Below are 20,822 nucleotides of genomic sequence, written 5' to 3'. Positions count from 1 at the left end.
GTATTTTTTTCATATTCTTGAAGTTTGTTGGTCCTAGAATCACCTATAAAGAATATAGAGCTAGGCTCGCTTCCCCCAAAATCTCCTTAAAATAGGTGATTTTGTGGAGAAATACTGTATTTGTTATACTACCCTGGCCACTGGCATTCTTTCCAAACTCTTCTGTGAATTCCCCATCATTCAATAAATGTTTGACCAGATCTGTCATTATGTTTTGTGAGGTTTTTTACACTTTTTCCTTGATGTTTCCATTTTGATGCTTTATTTTTATGCTGTAAAGAGAGTAGTTGACCTCTGGCAACTGTTGTGAATACAGCAAATATCAAAGTTGTGTCCCATCAGACTGGTGTTTACAGTGTTTTTTAAATAAAGTCCTATGTGAGTTACTAATAGAACATAAAATGCCATTACTTTGTAACAAAAAATGTAGGACTTACTTAAGCATGGAAGAATTATTTACAATGTATAAATAGTAACTAAATAAAGTTATTTTTAATTTATGGCTACTTAATGTGAAATAGTTGAAGAAGTGCTACAGAATTGGGGGGGTTTGACCTGCACAGCCAATAGGCCAGAGGACAGAGACACTGCACTCCTTTGTGTTCAAAAAATGCCTTATATCATCATACAATGCGATGGCATGGTATGGTATATGTTGCATGTTGCATGTATATGAATCCACAATATCATATAGATATTATATATATATTATATTATATATATATGATAGCATGTTATCATATATATATAATGTCATATATATATATCATGTATATATTATATATATGTGATAGCATGTTAACAATAGTAGAACCTCATCAGGCATCATGTAGAACCAGTCTGATTTGTCAATTCAGGAATACTAAATGACCCCAAAGCCCTCTCAGAAACCAGTCAGGAACAATTTAAATGAATCCGCTGAGTTTGCAGGGAATTTGCAAATGACGCACAATCCAAAGAAATCTAAACAAGCCCCATGGGATTTATGCTAAAGCTGAGACTAAGGCCAACACTTCCAAAAGCAAACAGCAGTTTCTGAAGCTCAGTTTTGAGTGTTTGATTTTGCAAGGGCTTTATTTTAATAAAGACTTGCAAACTGAGTGCCCCAATCTTGAAACTTTCCAAATTATGCATTTAAAACCACGAGCTGTTTTCCACATGCCCCAGCCTGCACAAGCAGAAGATGTTGCTCTTTAAGGACTCTTACAGGAGATCAAGATATGAATCTTTTCTGCTTCAACTCCAGTTAAATTGAGTAACCATTATTTCATCACTGTGTCCTCACCCACAGTGGATGTCCTTGTTCTTCCTCGGAGCTCTTTGTCTCCTGGCCAGTTGCAGTCCAGCTGAGTCTGGCAGAAACTGGAGGTGAGGTGAATCCTTGATGGCTTTTCAGTGGTATGGGGTATACGCCATTCTTCCAGGGACGAGCCCTGGACCTGGAACGACAGAGGCTGGAGTTAGCACTTCCCACCACAGCAAACCAAACATGGCTCCAGGGACAGGTTTCAGAAGGGTACCTTTCCTGCTCTCTCAGACCAGAGGGCTGGAGAACATATGTCTAGGACAACATGTTTTTAAAGAACAGACCACAGTACTAAAGGGCGCGTGTTTTCGTCCTGTGTGGAGGGAACACACTTGAGTGCAATAAGAGAGGGAAGCTGGGTTATCTACACCAGAGGTGGATGTTGGTGTGGGGAGAGAGGCAGGTGTGCTGCTAGAAGGAGTCTGGCCTTCCTCTCTGGTACCTGTCCCCACAGGAGTGATGTGAGGAAACAAAACCTCTGCCTTTGGGCAGCCTCGCCCTCGTCTAACCATGAAAGCTGAGTATTGTTCACCTGCTCTGAAGCTCTCCTCATTCCTCCCCAAAAGGATAGGCCCTCAGCATGACAACTGGCCAGCCTGCTTCAGGGCTGATGGCCAGGCTGCAGTGCGGGTGATGGTGAGACTGTTGAGGATATCTAGGCAGCTTTGAGGGTGATGGCTAAGCCATTGTGGGGCTGATGGCTGCTGCCATGGGGATGGTGGCAAGGATGCTGTGGAGGTGGTGGTGGGTGATGGCTAGGCTGTGGTGGGACTGATGGTGAAGCCGTTGTGGGGCTGATAGCCAGGCTGCCACGCAGCTGCAGGCTAGGCTGTGGCAGCGGGGGAAGCCTGCGCCAATGTGGGGGTGACACCAGGGGCGACAGCGAGGGGACCTCGGCGCAGCCGGGGGAGCCCACTTCAGGCCGGAGTTGCTGGGGGGGTGGGGGACGGGCGGGCAGGCGCGGGGGTCCAGGCCCGGCGGAGCCCCGGCGGGGCGTCGCTCCCCGCCATGCCCGGAGGCCCCGCCGTCGCCACCTGCCCCGCGCCCCCCGCGGCCCCGCCCGCCCCGCCCCGCCGGGTGCTGCTGGGCTGCCGGGCGGCGGCGGGGGGTGTCGCTGCTGGGGGCGCGCGGGCGGAGGAAGAGGAGGAGGAAGGCGGCAGCAGCAGCTCTCGGGAGGAGCCTGTCCAGCGTGAGACAGCACATTCAGCCGTCGCCGGCGGTCCTGCTGCAGCGGCACGGCACGGCTCGGCAGGGCGCAGCGCCGCGGGCAGCAGCCGTTCAGGCGGCGGGGCGTCCCTCCGCTCCTCCGGCGGCGGGGGCTCGGTGAGGGCTGCACGGCGCCGGGAGCCCCTCCGCATCGCACGGGCGCCGGCGGAGGTAAGTAAGGCACCCGCGGGGGCCGGTGGGGCCGGGACGTGGCCGTGCCGGGGCGGAGGGGGCGAGCGGGGGCTCCCTTGGAGGCCCGGCGTTGGCGGCGGAGGGGCCGGGCGGGGGTGCGCTCCTCGGGATGCGCATCAGCCGCGGCCGGGCACGGAGCCGCGGCGCGGCCGCCGGAGGAGCTTCCCGGGCACCCGGCCCGGGCTGGGTTAGCGGGCATCCCCCGGCCGCCCCGCAGGAACCGGCCGGCCCTCGCCGGGGGGGTGGGCTTTTGCATCCCGGCGGCTCGTCTCCGGGGAAGGAGCGGGCGGGGAGGGCTGCGGTGAGCCCCGCCGGCCTCAGCGGCACCTGCTCCAGTCCTGGGGCTCCTCCTGGCACCGGCACCGGCTCTGGCTCCGGCTCCGGCACCATCACCGGCACCGGCACCGGCACCGGCACCGGCACGGCCCCTTCGCCGTCCCGCTCCGCCGGGAGGGGCTGCAGCAGGGTCCCCGGCTTGTGTCTCAGCGCCGAGCAAGGGGCGGGGGGGGACGACCAAAAAAAGTTTCCCGTCTTTAATTCGTTGCACAGCGTGAGCGGGTTTACTCAAGTCCACAGTGACAGCAGACGGAGAATTAGATCTTTTCCCATTCCTAAGGTAATCCTTAAAAGGGTGAGAGAAGAAGGGAATCAATGAGAGGCCTTTTTCACTAGTAGTCCATCGAAATACACTTTCAAAAGGATGTTATTACAGTTACATTGCCCTGGGAACCCCCCTGGGTCAGCAGAGAGCATAAGGCCCCTAGATATTTCCTAGACAAAGCCCCTGTTTTACTGAGTGGAACAAAGTATGTTTTTCTGTCAATATTGGCATTGACAGAAAGTACAAATTTCAGCTATAAATACGTATAAAATAAGGATTCTCAGCAGATCAAGCGATCTAACCTGCTATTATTGGGGGGATGAAATAGAAAGACCTGACGTGAAGTTGGCACGTGGCTTTGGCACTTGGACTTGGTAATTTATCCTGACATACAGGGTTTTGTCAGCTCTTCGCTTCTGTGTGAGGGCATTAAATTGCCTCTGAAATGGCTCTAAGCATCATGAAGCACACTGTTGCAAAAACCTGTTTCAGAATGGAAATCCAAATCCCAGGACCATCTATCTCCTGATAGGTGGTATTATCAGAGCTATCAAGGAATTTCATTTCTGTTACTACCAATGTGCTTTGTTGAAGTGCCTCATTTGTTCTTGCTAAGTTAATAGGAAGAAGTTGCATGTTTTCTGATTTTTTTAAGTTCCTTTTTTTGTTTTCTTTCCATTTGAGAGGACATCTCTAGTAACTGTCTCCACACTTAGTGAAGGTGGATAAAATTCCTTCTATAATTTCCATGTAGCACTTCTCAGCAAGAATGGGTTTCCTCAATACAAAGCTTGGGGCTGCACGCAGGTCTTTGCTCCTGGGAGTGCTCGCTCTGATAACCATCCTCTGCTTCATTTTGTTTTCCCAAAGCCATCCATTTATAGTCCATGAAAATATAAAATGTGTTGCCCCTTCTGCACATTCTTCTCTGTGCGTAGACTATTTTCAGGATTGGGACTTGCTATCCTCTTCCTTGATATGTGAACGACTTCTGAGGGCCAGGTATGTGGAGGTCCGAGAGATTGTTTAGAGTTGGATTAGCTAGATTTCTCCCAGCTCTAAACACCTCTGCCTCAAATTAGTCTATCCTAAAAAAACGCATTAACTGCAGTGCTGCCTGATCCGCAGTTTAGGAGAGGAATCTAAAGGAGCAGCAATAAACCACACCCTACTCATGCAGTGCTTGTTGAGAATTTGGAAATCTGGCTACTCAAAGAATAGTCAGGCAAATACTCTTTTGTACCCTGCAGATCTTAAATTAAGAAGCTGACCTTCCAGCTCTTTCTATAGGAGGAAGGGCAATGTGCTGCCCTCCTTTGTGACGCCTTTCAGTGGCTATTTTTTCATTATTGAAATGAATTTGTTTGCTTTCCAGTTTGTGTTTTTCCAGCTTCATGTTCCTGGTTCCTGTTATGCCTTGCTTTAGCAGCTGTCTTTAGTGAAGGTAATCTAAATGATGTGGCAAGAACTTACCTGCTTTATTTTCAAATAAATTAACAGATCACATCTCTTGGTCTCCTTTTCTTTTGTAAGACAGGTTTAAAGAATGATTCCTTGCTGTGATCAGTTTTCCAATCTGCAAGAAGAGAGAGAGGGAATACTAGATAGAGCTGGACGCAATGGGTTGTAGCAGAGGTCTCACCATTGCAGAAATCTGGACAACGAGGTGAAATGGGCTGGGAGGGAAAAAGGTAAGGGAGTGAAATAGAAAAAGCATAAGGGTATAGAAAGACATGGATGTTTTTCAGAGTTTCACCAACTCCTGCTAATGATTCAGGTAATCATGCGGTATCTTTCAGCTCCTCAAACTTGACTTCTTCTCGCAGAGATTTAAAATATGTTCACAGTCTCTCTCTAGGACTACTCAGGCTTATTAACTAGTGCTACACCTCAAGTGCCCTGTTGAGCTTCTTTGGCTTGGTTTGACTAACAAAAGTAGTCATTAGGAATCTTTCAGAGTCACTTATGTCTAGTGCCAAAATGAGTGGCTACTTGGAGAGGTGGTGGCGGGATCTTAAGATCCTCCTGTCCTACCCACGGGCTTTAATACTCAGGGAAGTTAGAGGGAGCTAACACTGAAATCCCCACTGAGGTGCAGGGGAAATTCATATCTGCAAAGGTATGGTCTCAGGTTTTCTGCAGCCATAGCCAGACATTATGGCCTCAGTGCAATACTCATCTGTTATTTTCATGGTTTTGTTTAAAAAAAAACCTTAAATGAAACAAACCATAATGACCGTAGACATAGTCTGTGTGTAAAAGGGACATTTTCCGGCAGGAATACTGATGGAGCGTGCTGGCAAAGTGCCCTTAGTACAGATGCATCTTGTATTAGCAAAACTGTGCTTTTGCCAGTGCAGCTTATTTTAGCTCATTTGACCAACACGAGTTATACAGGTGAATACACATTTATGTGTCCGTAAGGTGGCTTGCTTTCCAGATGAGGGATCGTATGGTCTTCCACTCAGCTGACCTATATAAGCAAGCAGAAATGGTAATGCAAGAATGATACTGCTTAAAAAACCAGAAAATTTGGAAAATCGGGGAGGGGGAGGGAAGTGTCTGAAAAGCTGCGGTGGCAGTCTGAGACCCTGGCTCAGTCTTAATCTCAGATAGACACAATATGTCCCTTTTGCTACTTGGTTATTAACCATCTAAAACCGTGCTAGCTCTTTTTAGTTAGACATGAGATTGGGAGCCGTTGTTCACTTGGCCATCTGCAAGCACTCAAAATAAGGCAGTATGCAGTATACATGAGCTTGCTCCTCCAGTACTGTTCATTTTAGGTGGCATAATCTTGCCAACTTTTCTGGGAAATGGCTACTTCCAGGCAGATGGCAGGAGCTGCAGGAGGCTATGAGGCAGACTGATGTGGAAGCCACTAGATCTCATAGACACAAGACACCTCTGATCATCTGTGAAGAGCTATGATGTCCCATCTCTTGAGTTTAAAACTGTACCACACGCCCCCCCTTGTTTTTACTGTGCTTCTTCAGCACTTTTTGCTTTCCTTTTTGAGGCAAAAGGTTTCTGGTGAGTGTCCGGGAGTTCACTGCAGCATGAGAAGGTGTGGGGCAGGAATGACAGTTCTGGAAGTGTCTTGTGGGTGGCACACCGTGACACCACGCTGGAGTTTCTGCAGGGATTAGGGGCAGAGGCCTCAGCCCCATCGCTGCTGACAGTAACAGGAGTTTCTCTGTGACTTCTCTGGTGGTGAATGGTGAATTTAGCTCTAGAGTGATGCCAGGAGTCAGCTATGTACATTGTTTGAAAGCCACGAGACATCTCCAAGCTCCGTTGAAGCCAGTCAGAGTCTTTGTGTTGACTTAACAGACTTTGGATGAGGTCCTCTGTAACTGCTGCTTTGACCTGTGTGCAGATACCTGTGTTACCTGATGAATAATCGCCGCTCAGGTGACTTTTGTGATTTTTGTGTGTAAATCTTAGAGTAAAAGTACAGCTTTCATATTTAACACTGCTGCCATGCATGCAGGTCAGCTCACCTGACCTGGAGACACAGGTATGTCATCCTGAGGAACAAACCTCCCTTCTGGACCAGTGCAGTCCTACCCGTGTATTCCCAGGTGCTGGCTAGCTGGCCCTGCTTGCCTCTAGAATAATTAATGAGTAATTCGGCAGAAGAAGAGGGCTCATTTACATCCACTCAGCAGAAGATAATAAGAGAGGGAATCTTTTAAGGACATAGCTTTTTGTTTCCGGTGATATCTTCTCCTCTTTGCAGTTCATTTCTTTCTTTCTACCATTCTCTGAGGCTTATCCTTATTTTCTTTCTTGCTCTTTCTAGTCTAACGCCATGTTCCTTCCTCACTGGTCTTCCCTTCCCTTTTGTCTTCTCTACCTGGGATAGAACTAGGTTTAGTTCCTCATTCTTTTCTCACTCTGTCTGCAGTGTGGTACAAGTAATTCCACATCCTGCTCCTCAGTTATTCGTCTTTCACTTTAGTCCAGCATTCAAACAATGGGGAGTTATAATAAGGCAAAGTTACAAAACTGCCTAGTATGATTAAATATAAGTGAAGTATAATGGAGAATATGTTGTTTGTCTATTTATCTTCAGGTCTCCAAGCCATTTCTAATACTTGATTCTAATATTTTCAAGCTGAATTTGGCAGAAAAAGCTATCCCCCAAACTATTCTATGTTAGTATTAAAAGTTAATCACTGTAGGTCCGAGACCACATGCAAGGAAAATATGGATCTCTCTTGCTTTAAACTGTTTAGCCCTTCCGTTCTGTATCCATTAACACAGATCTTAGCTTTTAAAGTGCATAGGCAGCGGTATTAAATCCATACTATTCAAGGCATGCCCTTGTTTCGTGTTTTGCACATTAGACCACCACTGTTAGGATCAGAGTGGTTACCAGGTCACTTGGTAATTGGGGCAAAGACATTTCAAATGATTGCTATTGTGTATTTTCAGAAATTAAAATATTTAACAAAACAGGGTTACAGAAAAAAAAAACAAACCAAACCAAAACAACCCAGACTGCCATCTAATATGGTTCCTTGTATTTGGACCTGTCTGTCCTGGTTTAAGCACTGTTCCACTGACTGAGCATTTAAAAGATTTTCTTCTCTGATTCTCACAGCACAAACAAAGTTGAGGGACTATCTAAACTCATGTGACTTGCTTTATAATACATGTTTGTCTTCTCTTTAAGGGAGATAAAAGAATCACCATTTTCATTAATCACAGTATTCAAAGTCGTATGACATAATTTTTTTCATCAGTTTGTTTTGAGCAGTTGCTGAACCAGAAGGTGGTTTATATCATAAGCCTGAAGGATTTCAGATCTCAATTTGCCCCTGAATGAATTCTTATTTTCTTGATCCTTTTTTAGCTCTGACTGCTCATAGAGCTGTGTTGCACACACAGCAGTTTGTTACAGACTATCGACTTCTGCTGGTCTTCATTTCCTAGGAACACAAATTACTTCTGGAAAAACCAGAGGAAAGATAGTTCATGTTATATGTATGTATGGGTGTAATCTGTGTGGTGCGTTAAACAATGAATGGCTTACAAATCTATAACCTTTTGGAATTAAACAAGAAATTTGACCTAAATCATACCCCCTAGTGTGCAGTTAGCTATTCATGTACGTAAGCTGCTGCACTTGGCAAAGCCTGTGAATGTTGTACTCCTGCCTTTCACTATCTCCATAGTAGTAATAATAATACAAAAAAATTGTGCTGATGGGATAGGAGGGTATTGTACTGGAGACAAAAAAAAAACAGTGATGCCATTCTCTGTTTGTACTGAAAGAGCCCGTGGGAAAACTGTCCCATTATTTCCCACAATATTTTCTTTTTCACAGAAAGTTGATTAATAGCAGGAAAACAGAGGAGAGCCTAGTTTCTCAGCCTTTATGGGCCGCTTCAAATATATTAAAAACACCCTGTGCAAATTCAGTACTATTTTTATCTGATAATTATAAATTATAGTGCTTATTCTCATATATTTATAGATTTTTTTTCTCATATGTTTAAAGCATAGAACTCAAAAGGTGATGGTAAATTGTATTCTCTGAAAGGGGCTAAGATGGAAAATAAAGATGTTGCAACTTTCTTACTATTGTTCTCCACACCTTTTATGGCAGCCCTTCCTTTATGTACATAACACTTACTGGGTTTATTGTTTACTTATTAATGAATCAGAGGACAAGGAAATAAAAAACTGTAGGCAGCCACATTGACATACAAACATATGATTTTTTTGAACAAGATTATAATATAATGCAATGTTAATATTAGTCAATGCTATTACTGATTTTAAAGTCTTCAAATGAAGATCATGTCTCCTCAGTGTTGATTCAGTGAACTTTCAGTTAAAGTTCTTAAAGTTTAATTACAAGTTCTTCTGAAGAAAGTTTCTGATCTCACTAAAGTCAGAGGCCTCCCATTTTTTGTACTATTTTTCTTAAAATACTGTATATATCTATAAAGCAATAAGACTGCTGTGCTTTCTCATATCACATAGCATGTATTTCTGCTAAAGGGCTGACTGTATTATCTGCTTACTCCTGGGTTTTCCTTGGTTCTCTCTTGTGATACTGCAATAATTTGTAGACTTTCTAAACTCTGTTCCCCTCTTAATTCTCAAGACTTTCTACTGGAACCAATAAGCCAACACATTTGACAGTTTAATGTGTTTGGAAACCAGACATGGACCATTTCTGATTGCCTTGTGGGCCACAAGTGGTCTGATATTTTGAGAACCACTAGTAAAAGTTGATTTCTTTTCCAAAAATATCTATAGCATTGGGTTCCTCCTTTGAAGAGAATTGGTGGCATCTGACTGGTGTCCTGGTCTCAAATTCTGGAGCCGAGGTCCTGGCGCAGTGAGTCATGCACTGAGGCTTATTTCTGGAGGAGTCCTACAGTGTACTCCAGAGATGCGATTGCCCCACCATTTAGGCTGGGGACTTGTTTGCTTCTGCTCTCAGTCAGCCCATTTGCCAAGTTTCTTCTCTGTGGAAGCTAGAGCACTTGACAGGTACGTGTGTGGGTGGGAGAGGAGATTTCGTGTGCAGCCAGCCTTGCCTTGGTAGGAGACTGTGCTAAAGGAACAGAATGTGCCCACATTTTGAACCTTGAATGTGTACCTGAATTCCCCAAACTTGAAGTTCTTATGGTGACTGGGAAGCTCAGGTAAATCCAGGCTGACAAAACAGAAACCCAAATTGCAGTCCCCAAAAATCTCTGCTTGGCTGTCACGTAGTTCTCAAAGCACATGCAGTCTTTAAAACCTCCTTTTTTCACCTTAGAGTTCTTCTTCTGGACATGTTCTTACCCCCAGAGTCAACAGCCTGGGTGTCCGCTGTCTGTCTCTGCTGGGCTGCTTCACCTAGCTTGCATTTCTGGAGCCCATCTGTCAGACTGGGTGCTCCCTGCCAAGCTGCAGCTGGTGGCATGTGCTCCCTTTTTTAGTGCACCCTAGTTTTAACAGGACTCACCTAAGGTAAAGGACCCTCAGGTAATTTTTGCCTTTGCTTAAAGAGATATTTGCCTTCATCTGTGCTTTAATCAGCAAGATACGTGTCTTCTGCAGTAGGCACCCTCCCAGTCTTTCCCACTGAAGCTGCTCCACATAAGTCTGAAGTATTGAAGATTCTTTGGGTGTGACAGAGAGTATGGGGAAAAGAGAAAGGACTCTTCAGCACCTTGCTTCAAGCGCTCAGCAAGGAAGAGGAGTCTTGGGCTCCAGATACTAAATACAACATTGTTTTCTAAAATAAACAGACAGTGCGTATAATATAAACTAACCCTGAAACAAAGACTAGAACCCAGGGGCCTCAGTTAGGGACTAAGGTTCACTCTCTTGCATCTGCTTCTTCTGGTCCAATGAATCTTTGCTGAAAAGAATTTAATAGAAAATAGCTTCAATGATTAAGAATGCAATCTCCATTCCTCTAGTTTTTCGCACCCATTAGCCAACAGTCACCCTAGGGAGGTGGGTTTCAGTCTCTCAAGACCAAAAAAACCTCTAAACCCACCCAAAACCAAAACAAAACACAAGCAAACAAACAAAAAACCAAAAAAACCCATGTCTTTCCCCTTTGGGTGGAATACTTTAACCACAGAGAAGGTAAACAGAAGACATAGACTTCTTGCTTCTTGGTCCTCTCTTGTATTCAAATACCTTGCAGTTCTTTATATGTTCTTTAAAGTATGCTGTTAGACATCTGCATTTATCATCTTGCCTTTTTATCTTGGTATACCTTTTTCCGCCTTTGTTGATCAACAGGGATGATTGCTAAGGCTAGCTCCGATCATTCATGTTGCTTTGTTACTACAACCAAAGAAGCCCCGAGAAGTACAAAGGGAATGGTAGTGTTGTTTCTTCCCCTTTCCTTCCTTAAAAATGAACTCATAAGAGAGATTCTGCATATTCCTTACAGCCAGAGCTCTTCCCTACTTTCTAAATCTTTAGGTGTATTGACTTCAGAGATGAAATCAATGTGTAATATTTTTAGCCTAATTACGTCCTTACAAACATCAGCCACAAAGCAAAGCACATTTTTGTGTTAAGAAAGAAACGATATGTGGGTAAGTCTTCCAGCAAAACGTGTATGTCAGCAGCATAGCTTGTTCTTTGATGTCTGTCTGGCAGTTGTCATAACTGGGTTAAGAAGCAGACGCTCGAGCATGCATTTTTCATGTTTAGGTAAATGGCTTTAAGTATCAGTTTGCTGGCCATATACCACTGGGTTATCTCAAGAGGAGGGTGGAAAAGTTGGACAGGTCAGTTTTACCCCCACTAAGGAGTGGATGTACATGTTTTAATGTCTGAAATGTTTTCAGGATGGAGAAAATGAGGCTTTGTTCCACTTCAGGAGAAACAAGCAGACGTCTTGAAGTGAAATTCTGTGTTAGGTCTTAGTAAGTCATTAAATATACTCCTGGGAGGCACTTTGGTATTGTTATGATGAACCAGATATTTTATATAGATTTTGAAGAATTGGTGATATCAATGATAGCAGCAGATATCATTGAAATTTGAGCATTATATGAGTACATACAAAAGAAACTGAAATCAGAAACATGACATACAGGGCTTTTCTTTTTTCCTCCTGGATAAGTGACCTGCAGCTTGAGGATTAGATTCTGTCATCTTTCTCACATTATCCATCTCTAAAATCTTACCAGTTTATAGCTTGCATTTGATTCTCTTTGAATGTCAGAAAACTTTTTTTAACCTAACCTGCTAGGTCCTGCGGTTTCTCTCTGAAGCAAGCTGGGAAATTTGCAGAAGATAAAATAGCACGACTAGTAAGACCAGTTAGTGTGTGGGGAATGTAGAGTCACAAAGATTCAGAATTGTGGTAAGTCCATCCCCAGCCAGATGCAGAGCCACATGTGGAGCCCTGTATTTTACTGCAGTAAAAGATAACAGAAACAGAAGCTGATAGAGAGGGAGCTGACCCAGAATACCCAGAGATCTTTACTAGATCAAAATGTTGTCAGGCATGCAGCTGATATTGTTTTGTTAAAAACATCTACTCTTGGTAAGTAGGGCACGATTGCTGAGTCGGGTCCTGAGGAGATACAAATTGGTATTGGCTGCATCATTGAGGATCATCTCCCAGCACCACATCTGAGAACACTGTGCAGGTCTAACTGTGCTCATTAATGCTTATTGAGGGGAAATCAAAGACACTTTAAAAGGTCTATTTTACAATCTGGTTTGAGATGATACATACAGTCAGTTCTGTGGAACTCAATATAAAGGGAGGATATTTGGTGGGAGATGTGCAGCAGCTTTGCTGGAGTGACCTGTTAGTATGTAGTATTTAAATTCATTCTAACCCTAGCTGGAATGTGGTGTGTTTCTTACTTATCTCCAGCGAGTTGTTGCCAGCAGCTTGTTCACTTCAACCATGGCTCTTCCATGGAACTATCCTTCTTGGAATTGAAAAGATCATGGTAAATTTAAGAGGCTAAGGGGGCATGAGAGAATGGGATGATGGGCAGGTGATGCTTCATTGCCACTACGCCTGGTGCCAGAAGAATGGGCAATAGTAGAGCTTTGCTTATATGCTGCTTTTTAGGGACCCTATAATTCTGCTGCAACTGAGTTAATTTTGTAGAAGGGCCATTATGGAAGAACAAGGGTGAAAAGATTGAATGGTAATAGATTGTAAGGCATGTATAACTGAGCAGTTGTGGGTACATACCTTACACCTTGTCAGACTCAAAATAAATAGGCTAGAGATGCACTGACCTGTTGCATGGCAACCAGGAGGAAGCACAGAAACAAATCTCTGGGTGTTGTGATTCGTAAACCCTTACAGAACAAAGTACAAGACCTTTTGCCGTCTGCTAGAAATGTTCAGAAGCTGAAGGATAAAAATGGTACGTTCCCTGAAATCTAACACTTAACAACCATTTTTATTTATAGATAAATACACAGATGCAGTGTAAAAAACCTGTTTTGCCTCAAGGTTATGTACAAAAAAATACTTAATCTCTCCAATTTTACTTAGTACTTCCCTGAATTAATCACAGAGGAGATTCCTTAAAATATTGCAAATGCTAAGTTTTTGCAGCTGCAAATATTTGCCCATTGTTGTGATCTTGTAAACATTGATATGCCTATTTAGCAAAAGTATTTACGTTATTCAGCTGAAGTCAACTACAAATTCTGATGCATGATGAAAAGAGGTACTCATATGTTTGCTTAAAAATTGCTCTCAGGAGGATGATTCTAGCTCCTCTTGCCCATTTGAAGTGTGTTTTGAACATTATTTTCAAATGAATACCATGGATTAGAATGCATTTATGCTAGGGTAACAGCTCCCTCTGGTTTCTTGCAGACCAAAGATGTTTATCTGCCTTGTGCAATTTCATACTTTGCATGCACACTTTAGACTTGTAAAGTCATAGGTGGATCCCATGGGAATTTCTTCTGTTGTAAAAATGTATTATATTCCTAACTGTAGGAAATGTGTTAGTCTGTACAAAATAAGGACAAATATGGTACATAATAGAAATAAGTCATTTTTTCCAGTAAAAACCTCCACATGTAATTGTTTGAATAGTAATAGTACTCCCACTCCATAAACCCGTTCTTTAAAACCAAAAATCACTGAGTAATGTATTTTATTGTGCAACTTCCTTTGCACAATATCTTCCTCAAGACATTTTGTAGTTTTGGACTCAAGAGTAACTGGCTCTTTATGAAGGCATATGAATAATACAAGTACAGCATCTACAAGTACTAGATGCTGCCTATTTATTTTAGAAAAGTATATTAATGAACCAATTATTTATAATTAATTATATAGGATGACTAATGCCATATGTAACAGTATTTAATGAACCCCTTTGGTAATTGCAATGGAGATAGATAATAATGAAAAGGAAGTCATAGGAAGTCACAAAACAGGAAAGACTGATGAAGTGGTGAATATAGTTCTACTCTAGTGCAGCTTAGTGAGTGAACAGCATGTAAAAATCCCCCAAACACCAAAAAGCAATAAAATCTGTAGGCTTTTTTATCTCCTACCAGATTTGGAAACTTAGATTTCTTTTTAGATGAGCTTGGTAATAGCATACAGTCAAGATGCTATTCCAGGAGATATAAAGAACAGGCTTTAAGAGAAAGGAGACGTTATATCTTACTTTCTTTTTCTGCTTATAAAAAGCATGCACTGTCATGATCTTCTTTGGTTTTATGTTATTCATTATACATTGGGCACTTCGTGCTTCTTTTTTCTTATATTTAGTCCAAGCTACATACATGTGTTGCACTCTGTACCTCTGTAACTGTAGTTTTATTACTCTGGCAAGTATCAATTTATTAGGTCTGCAGTTGTAGTAAACCTTTTTAGATGCCTATGGCTGTTTCTGCTGTTAAGTGCTCATATAAATGGTTCGAAAAAACATGTGCTCAAATATTGGGATACTGATCATTGATAAAGACCTTGTAGCTTATCATAAAACTGCAATGTCGACAGGCTTGTACCTATAAAAGTACTTGCATAGTCCAGTTGAGTGTAAAACACTCTTGTTCACATCTTCCATGCTTATGTGCTTACTGATGCCACTAATGAAATGGTCATGAGATGTTACTACCTGTGCGATGAGCTTAGTGGAGTAGTTCTGTCTGTGTTCTGTACAGCAGAGAAGTTTGTGCAAACACCGTTATTATTTTAAGATGAACGTAAATGGTCTTTCAAAGATCTTGTTTCATATGCTGCAAAGGTAAAAGGAACTATTGGAAGTGTATTAAGGGCAGGAATCTTCTCACCCAGTCTGAGACATTTATGATGGAGATTTGTAGAACTTAACTGATCACCCAGGGCCCTTTATCATCATTGGAGAGGAATGGGTGGCTTTGGGGCATGCTTAATCTTAACCAGTTTTAGACATCTGCTAGGATACCCACATCCTAGGATACCCAGACTCTTTTGACTTTACCTGCATTGGTGGTAAGGACACCTCTGCATCTAGACTGTGGGCATCCAGATGTAGTGAGATAAGTGCAGTAGATGGTGAAGTCCCAGAACGCAGTCCTCAGAAGCGTCGGTGCTGCATTTGCAGGTGCCCGGGTGGCTGCCATCCTGACGGGTGGTCTGGTGACCCTTTGATGTGCAAGTGGAATTGGCTGTATTTCCAAGCCTAAGAGGGGAAATCTGAGGCATATTTAAGGCATACGGAGAGAACTGACATCTTGACATACAACAGTCCGTTTCATTAAAAAAGAAGCAGACTCCTTCCTCCAGTGGCTCTCAGAGAGGAGGATTCCCTCAGAGCATGGGCAGTGCAGGCGAGTGCTCTCTGTGCAAGGCGGTTCACATCCGTGTCCCCTGCTACATCTCAAGAACCTGTCTTCGCACTTGGGTGTAAGCTGTTCTGGAGTGGGAGGATTCTCTCCTTTTAAAAGTCGGTCACTTGACAGTAAACTGGGCCAAACAAAATAAAACTTGATCTAAGATTATGCACCTCCCTCGAAGAGGGGAGCCTTTGGCTGCTGCCCTGCTATGAGAACTATTTCTACATTTAATGCAGTGTTCTGTGTGTTGGTTCCTACGTGTTCCTTCTCCCAGATGGGTTATTTAATTACTTCACCACAAAATGTGCTCCTTACTGTTTCCCTCTGACCAATGCCTTCTCCCAGGCTGGAGAAGATTAGGTCGTACATAAGCCTTGGGCTGTCATTCTGCACCACAGAGAATGTTAAAAGTAAATCTTTTTTACTGTTTGCCTTTATCTCTTTTGGTGTGGCATGCCTTTTGGCACTCGCAATGGCAATTATTATAAATTTGTTTCCAGTAATGAGTACAGAATGTTAAGTCTATGGTTAATGCCAAGTCAAAAGATAAGTACGCTTGCCTCATTGCTTACTGCTGATTTGCTGACATCTGAGAAAGCTGGTTACGTACCCTTGGTATTCAATTTGTGCTGAAATTGTAAATAGCCAGTTTGAAGGTTGGTAAGCTTTTCGGGGGGCTAAGGCATGACTATAATATATGCAGGATGAAAGTAACAAGATTAATTTCTTTCTATAACTCAGCTCTGGCAACATTCTTTGAAGGAAATTTAATACATCATCTTTGTTGTATGTAAGATCTGTTTTGTTAAAAATAGGGCAACGTTATAATAGGATTTGATCACCCTGACTGGAGCATTGTAAAGAAGGGGCCAGGCACTAAACCGGTGATGCTCAAATCAGGGAAAAAGCTAGTTAGCTTCCCTGGCATTAAGGGAGTGAATTTTTAGGAAGCCATTCATTGATATCTGACAAACAGCTTGAAAGGGATGCTGGACCCTCAGGGTTTCTGTCATGAGCCTTAAAACGCATTTGCATATTTTTTGCATAGAAACAGGAGCTCGCTGTCTGTTGCCAAACTGCAGAACTAAAAGGATGCAAAAACTATCTAGTCCGAAGGGCTCTGAGGGGAAACTTCATAATCAAAATTTAAATGTGTGCAACAGATTAGGAAAATGACTTCAAATAGGATTTCAGCCGTATCTGAAAGACACCCACAAATCCTGGGCAGATTAATAGGCAAAATACTACCTGCACTTCCATTAAAAAGCTTATTTTCTTCTCTGGGCATTTTCTCATGTAAAAATAGCTTGCTGACGTCAACTGATCACATAGATAAATGTTGTTTAAGGTGCTACTGCTTAGTTTTCTTGATATCAAATGCAGTTTTTCTGACAGTTTTGATTTCCCTTTCTCAAATTGAAAACAATATCATCATGAATAGGACCAGACTGATGGAGGAATAAATAAATTATCATCCTCCACATACAGCCAGTGGTCCAGTTTAATGGCAGTTTGTTAGCAGTTTAATGTCCTTCCTAGCTATACCATTCACTGTGAGTTGTTGTGGGTTGAACCGGGAGTCCCTTTGCCCTGAAAGGACTGCAGGGTACCTTGCCAGGATGGGCAGCTCTGCTGAAGTAAGTGCAGAATCTGTGCTGGTGTGAGCTGGACTGGTGTAAGTCCTGCTGGTGGGCTTCAGCTGGGAGTTTGACTGGGAAACCTTAGGATCCCTGCTGTGGTCCACACACGGATACAGGTGTGCTGGCCCCTCTGGTATTCCTCATGCTGCTATTACGGCTGCCATTTTCATTGAAGGGTTTCCTTTTATGATTCCACATTTTATTCTTTTCTTTCGTGAAAGGAAAGTGCTTGCAAAGACAACAAAGCATTTGGGGATGAGGTTGCATTTAATGTGCAGGTGGCATTTTGTTGGCAATATTCTCCATATCGTGGGCTAACTATGCTTTTATCATTTTAAGGAGGAAGCTGATGACTGCAGAGGAATTTATGATGGGTGAAAGTGCTGTATATTTTTTAGCATACAGATTTACTCTCCATCCGTCCATCCACCCAGGCAGTAGTATGGGTGGAGTTCTCATTACTGTTAACAGAGAGTTGCCAATTAAATTTCCCATGCATCAAGCAAACAATAGACTTCCTTTGCATATACATGGCACTGCCATTGATCTTATTGATTCTGGGTTGCAGTGGTGGATGTGGTCAGTGATGTGTGAATTAATAGGAAAGGCATAGCTAACTCTTTTCATGAATGTCTATATTAGTCAGGACTGTCGTTGAAGTAAAGTGCTAATAAGAAAATCAGTATTACTACAGTTAGATGATGGCCCATAATGCTGATGATGTTAGAAAATAAATAAATAATCTGTGACTTAAGTTACAGATTTGTGCAACACTGGTGGGGTTTAAAAACTGTAGAAAAAGATTGGTGTCCTGTGTTCTTTTAGAGTTCTGGCTCTGTTTCTATATGGTGATATTTCTTTACCCTTCACTTTCAAGGCTCATGTAACAACAGCATAGAGAGATTCGAAACACAAAGGGTGTGCATGGCTTCATATCACTGTCCTACAGACAACTGTGTTTAAATGGCAGGAGGGTCTTTTAGCAGCTAAGAAGAAATGCTTTTGCCACGTTTGCTTGGTTGGAGTCGAATCAGGAATATTAGGCACGTCTTCTGCCTCTTGGAGAGATGAGCTGAGCACGAGACTGTCAGCGGAGCAATGTGCCGCTTCGTTAAAGAGAAGCTCAGGTTTGCTGGGTTGCCTGGTTTTGTGCCTTGCCTGCAGCTTTTTGGGGGAATGGCCCAGCTTTCCCTGGAAAGGGTGGAGGAGATTCCTGCGCAGGATCGCCCCTAGCTCGGTGAGGGAGCTCCCCGGAGGGGGGAGCACGCGAAGGATACTGAGACGGAGCTGGTGGTCTGCGTGGGGCCGTACCAGCGGAACGGGAGGGGGTCCTGGGTGCCCCCTGTTCGTGGAGAAGCAAAAGCTATCGTGTTTCCAGGTTTTGCGAGTAAAATCGTTACTCGTCTCAGAGGTATGGGGCTGCTTGGGGTAGATCTAGTTCTCGTGCTTAAAATTGAAATCTGTTTATGGATCTGGGTCCCACGGTCTGGCAGAGCTGCCGAAATAAAAATTGCAAAACAAATATCCTGCTTTCTACAATGTCAGTGTAGTCCAAGGGCCAGAGTTTGTATAGAAATACATTTGTAGCAATTTTAGAAGCACTGTTTTTAATGTAATTAAGTATCTTTTTTCAGTAAATAGAAAAATCAATTCTGTTTTCAACTTGCTTTCCATAATTTTGTTTCCAACAGAGTCAAAATGTCAGACAAAAGCGATTTAAAAGCAGAACTTGAGCGCAAAAAGCAGCGTTTGGCTCAGATAAGAGAAGAAAAGAAACGGAAGGAGGAAGAAAGGAAGAAGAAAGAGGTAAATATGCAAAATGCCTTTTAGATAGCTCATGCTTGCAGAAGGTGCTTGCTGAGGTTTTGACGTCTCAGTACCGTATACCCCAAGGTATCTGTCATGTGGAATGAGATCCTCAAACCCACATCAGTCTAACATTAAAATCAAAATGCTTATTTCTAATCAAGAAAGTTGGGGTGAGGGAATTGCTTTTAAAACCGATGCACTGTCAGATGACAACAGTTTAGACAACATGATGTGTATGTGTGTGTAGAAAGAAAAAATTGCTTTGCCACAATTTTTTTTCCTGGGCTCTCCTTCAATGGAAAGGGAGTGGAGAGTGGGGAAAGACAGAAAGAGGGCTTACATTTTTTTCAAGCCATTACAACCTAAATATGTATTTTTGTACTCTGAAGACTAGTTTGATTACTAGCTAAGGTAACAGATTTACAATTATTATTCTCCACTAAAGTAAAACATAATTGCAATTGCATTTTCATCTTCTGGCATGGGTGCATCTTTCAGTTCCGTTAAAGTTTGATTGACATATTAGTTTATTTGTCCTTGACAATATGCATTAGGTTTTTCATTAAGGGATTTGTACTTCTTTTTATTCAGTCACTTAGTGGAATAGAGGTGAGAATTGACAGGGAGTGGATATTAATTTTCATGCAAAGTCAGAGAAGCATTAAGTGATTATGTTTCCTTTCCTTCAAATGTCAACACTTACCATAGTTTAAAGCACCTGTTATCCTTTACTAATAACTGGTTTCCTTTTAAACTGACACTTTAATATTGTACATGAATTTCATGGAATTACTGTGGAAATGTGATGTGATCCAAGAAATCAGCATTCCAGTTTTGGCTGTCTTTTTAATCTTTTTTCATTTGAACCATTTCTGTGCAATTACCAGCACACCCCCCGGTGAGGCTCCTGGAGTCACGAGGGGAGTCCTCTGTAAGCAGGACTTTAGAGGTTAACATTTTCAGTGTTCATTACTAGCCTGTTAATGAATTAGAGGGAAGGGAGCCAAGCTAGCGGCTCGAGGAAGCTATTAAGGCCGTTCCTTTGTCCCCTGCCTCTGATTTAATGCCTTGTGGAAATCTTGTGGTGGTTGGAACTTTCCATTGGCCCTGATAGCCAGACCCACCTCTGGACACCCAGGTCTACAGATTACGCCACGGTGCCTAACAGTGGCACCGTCAACGGGGTGCACTGGTATGCCTGACGGCCTCCAGGAGCGAAGTCTAACGTTCACTTAGGTGCTTAGCCATGTACGCTGGTGCAGAAGAGTTGTCTACAACTGAGATACTTCCGGCTAGTTCATGGGAAGAGCTGAGCACAGGAATGTGGCTGAACTTTGTCATTGTCTGTAAAAGCAATGTTCTTCTGCATCCTGGCCATGTCCAAACTGGAGAGCATGGGGATGCTTCTGAACTTCAAGGTTTTCTGTTGTGCCTGCACCATCATCAACACCAGGCTGAGGCACCGTGCGAGACCCCTGTGCCCCACACTCTGGTTTCAGCAGAAGGGAAAACCTCTCTGTCTAGAGGTTAGATAGGATCAGTCGATTTAGAAGCCACCTTAGGATCCGAAGGATAGAGGCAGATGCTGCCATACGTTCTCTATAAGAACGATGCTGAGATTGCTGTATTTAAGACATGATGAAATGATAGACACGACCACTTGCATTTTATTTTACTTGCATTATTGGTTACTGGACTAGACTACAAAGTGGGACATGGGTTCAGTTCCCTCATCTACTTGGGAGAAGGGTTGCAAGCCTGTTTCTTTCAAGGG

The 20,822-nt window shown here is 43.1% G+C and overlaps 1 protein-coding gene across 6 annotated transcripts in view; it reads left to right on the top strand.

Moving 5' to 3' along the window:
• Nucleotides 1–2,356: 2,356 nt before the first annotated feature.
• DYNC1I1 (dynein cytoplasmic 1 intermediate chain 1) overlaps nt 2,357–20,822 on the top strand; it is a 193,093-nt gene continuing 174,627 nt past the window's right edge. For 4 of the 6 annotated variants that reach the window (XM_075746146.1, XM_075746145.1, XM_075746143.1 and 1 more), the window contains exons 1-2: nt 2,543–2,683; nt 18,931–19,045. In XM_075746146.1, the coding sequence (XP_075602261.1) occupies nt 18,938–19,045 (108 nt within the window). In that variant the 5' untranslated portion in view covers nt 2,543–2,683; nt 18,931–18,937. Of the gene's footprint in view, nt 2,684–18,930; nt 19,046–20,822 lie in introns of all 6 variants that reach the window. The other 2 variants (XM_075746142.1, XM_075746144.1) reach the window with 2 other exon arrangements.

This window comes from Balearica regulorum, chromosome 2 (genome assembly GCF_011004875.1).
Source record: "Balearica regulorum gibbericeps isolate bBalReg1 chromosome 2, bBalReg1.pri, whole genome shotgun sequence".
In the NCBI taxonomy this organism is placed as follows: Eukaryota; Metazoa; Chordata; class Aves; order Gruiformes; family Gruidae; genus Balearica; species Balearica regulorum.
Note: the sequence above shows the minus strand (reverse complement) of the source record. Positions and strands in the feature narration are given on the sequence as shown.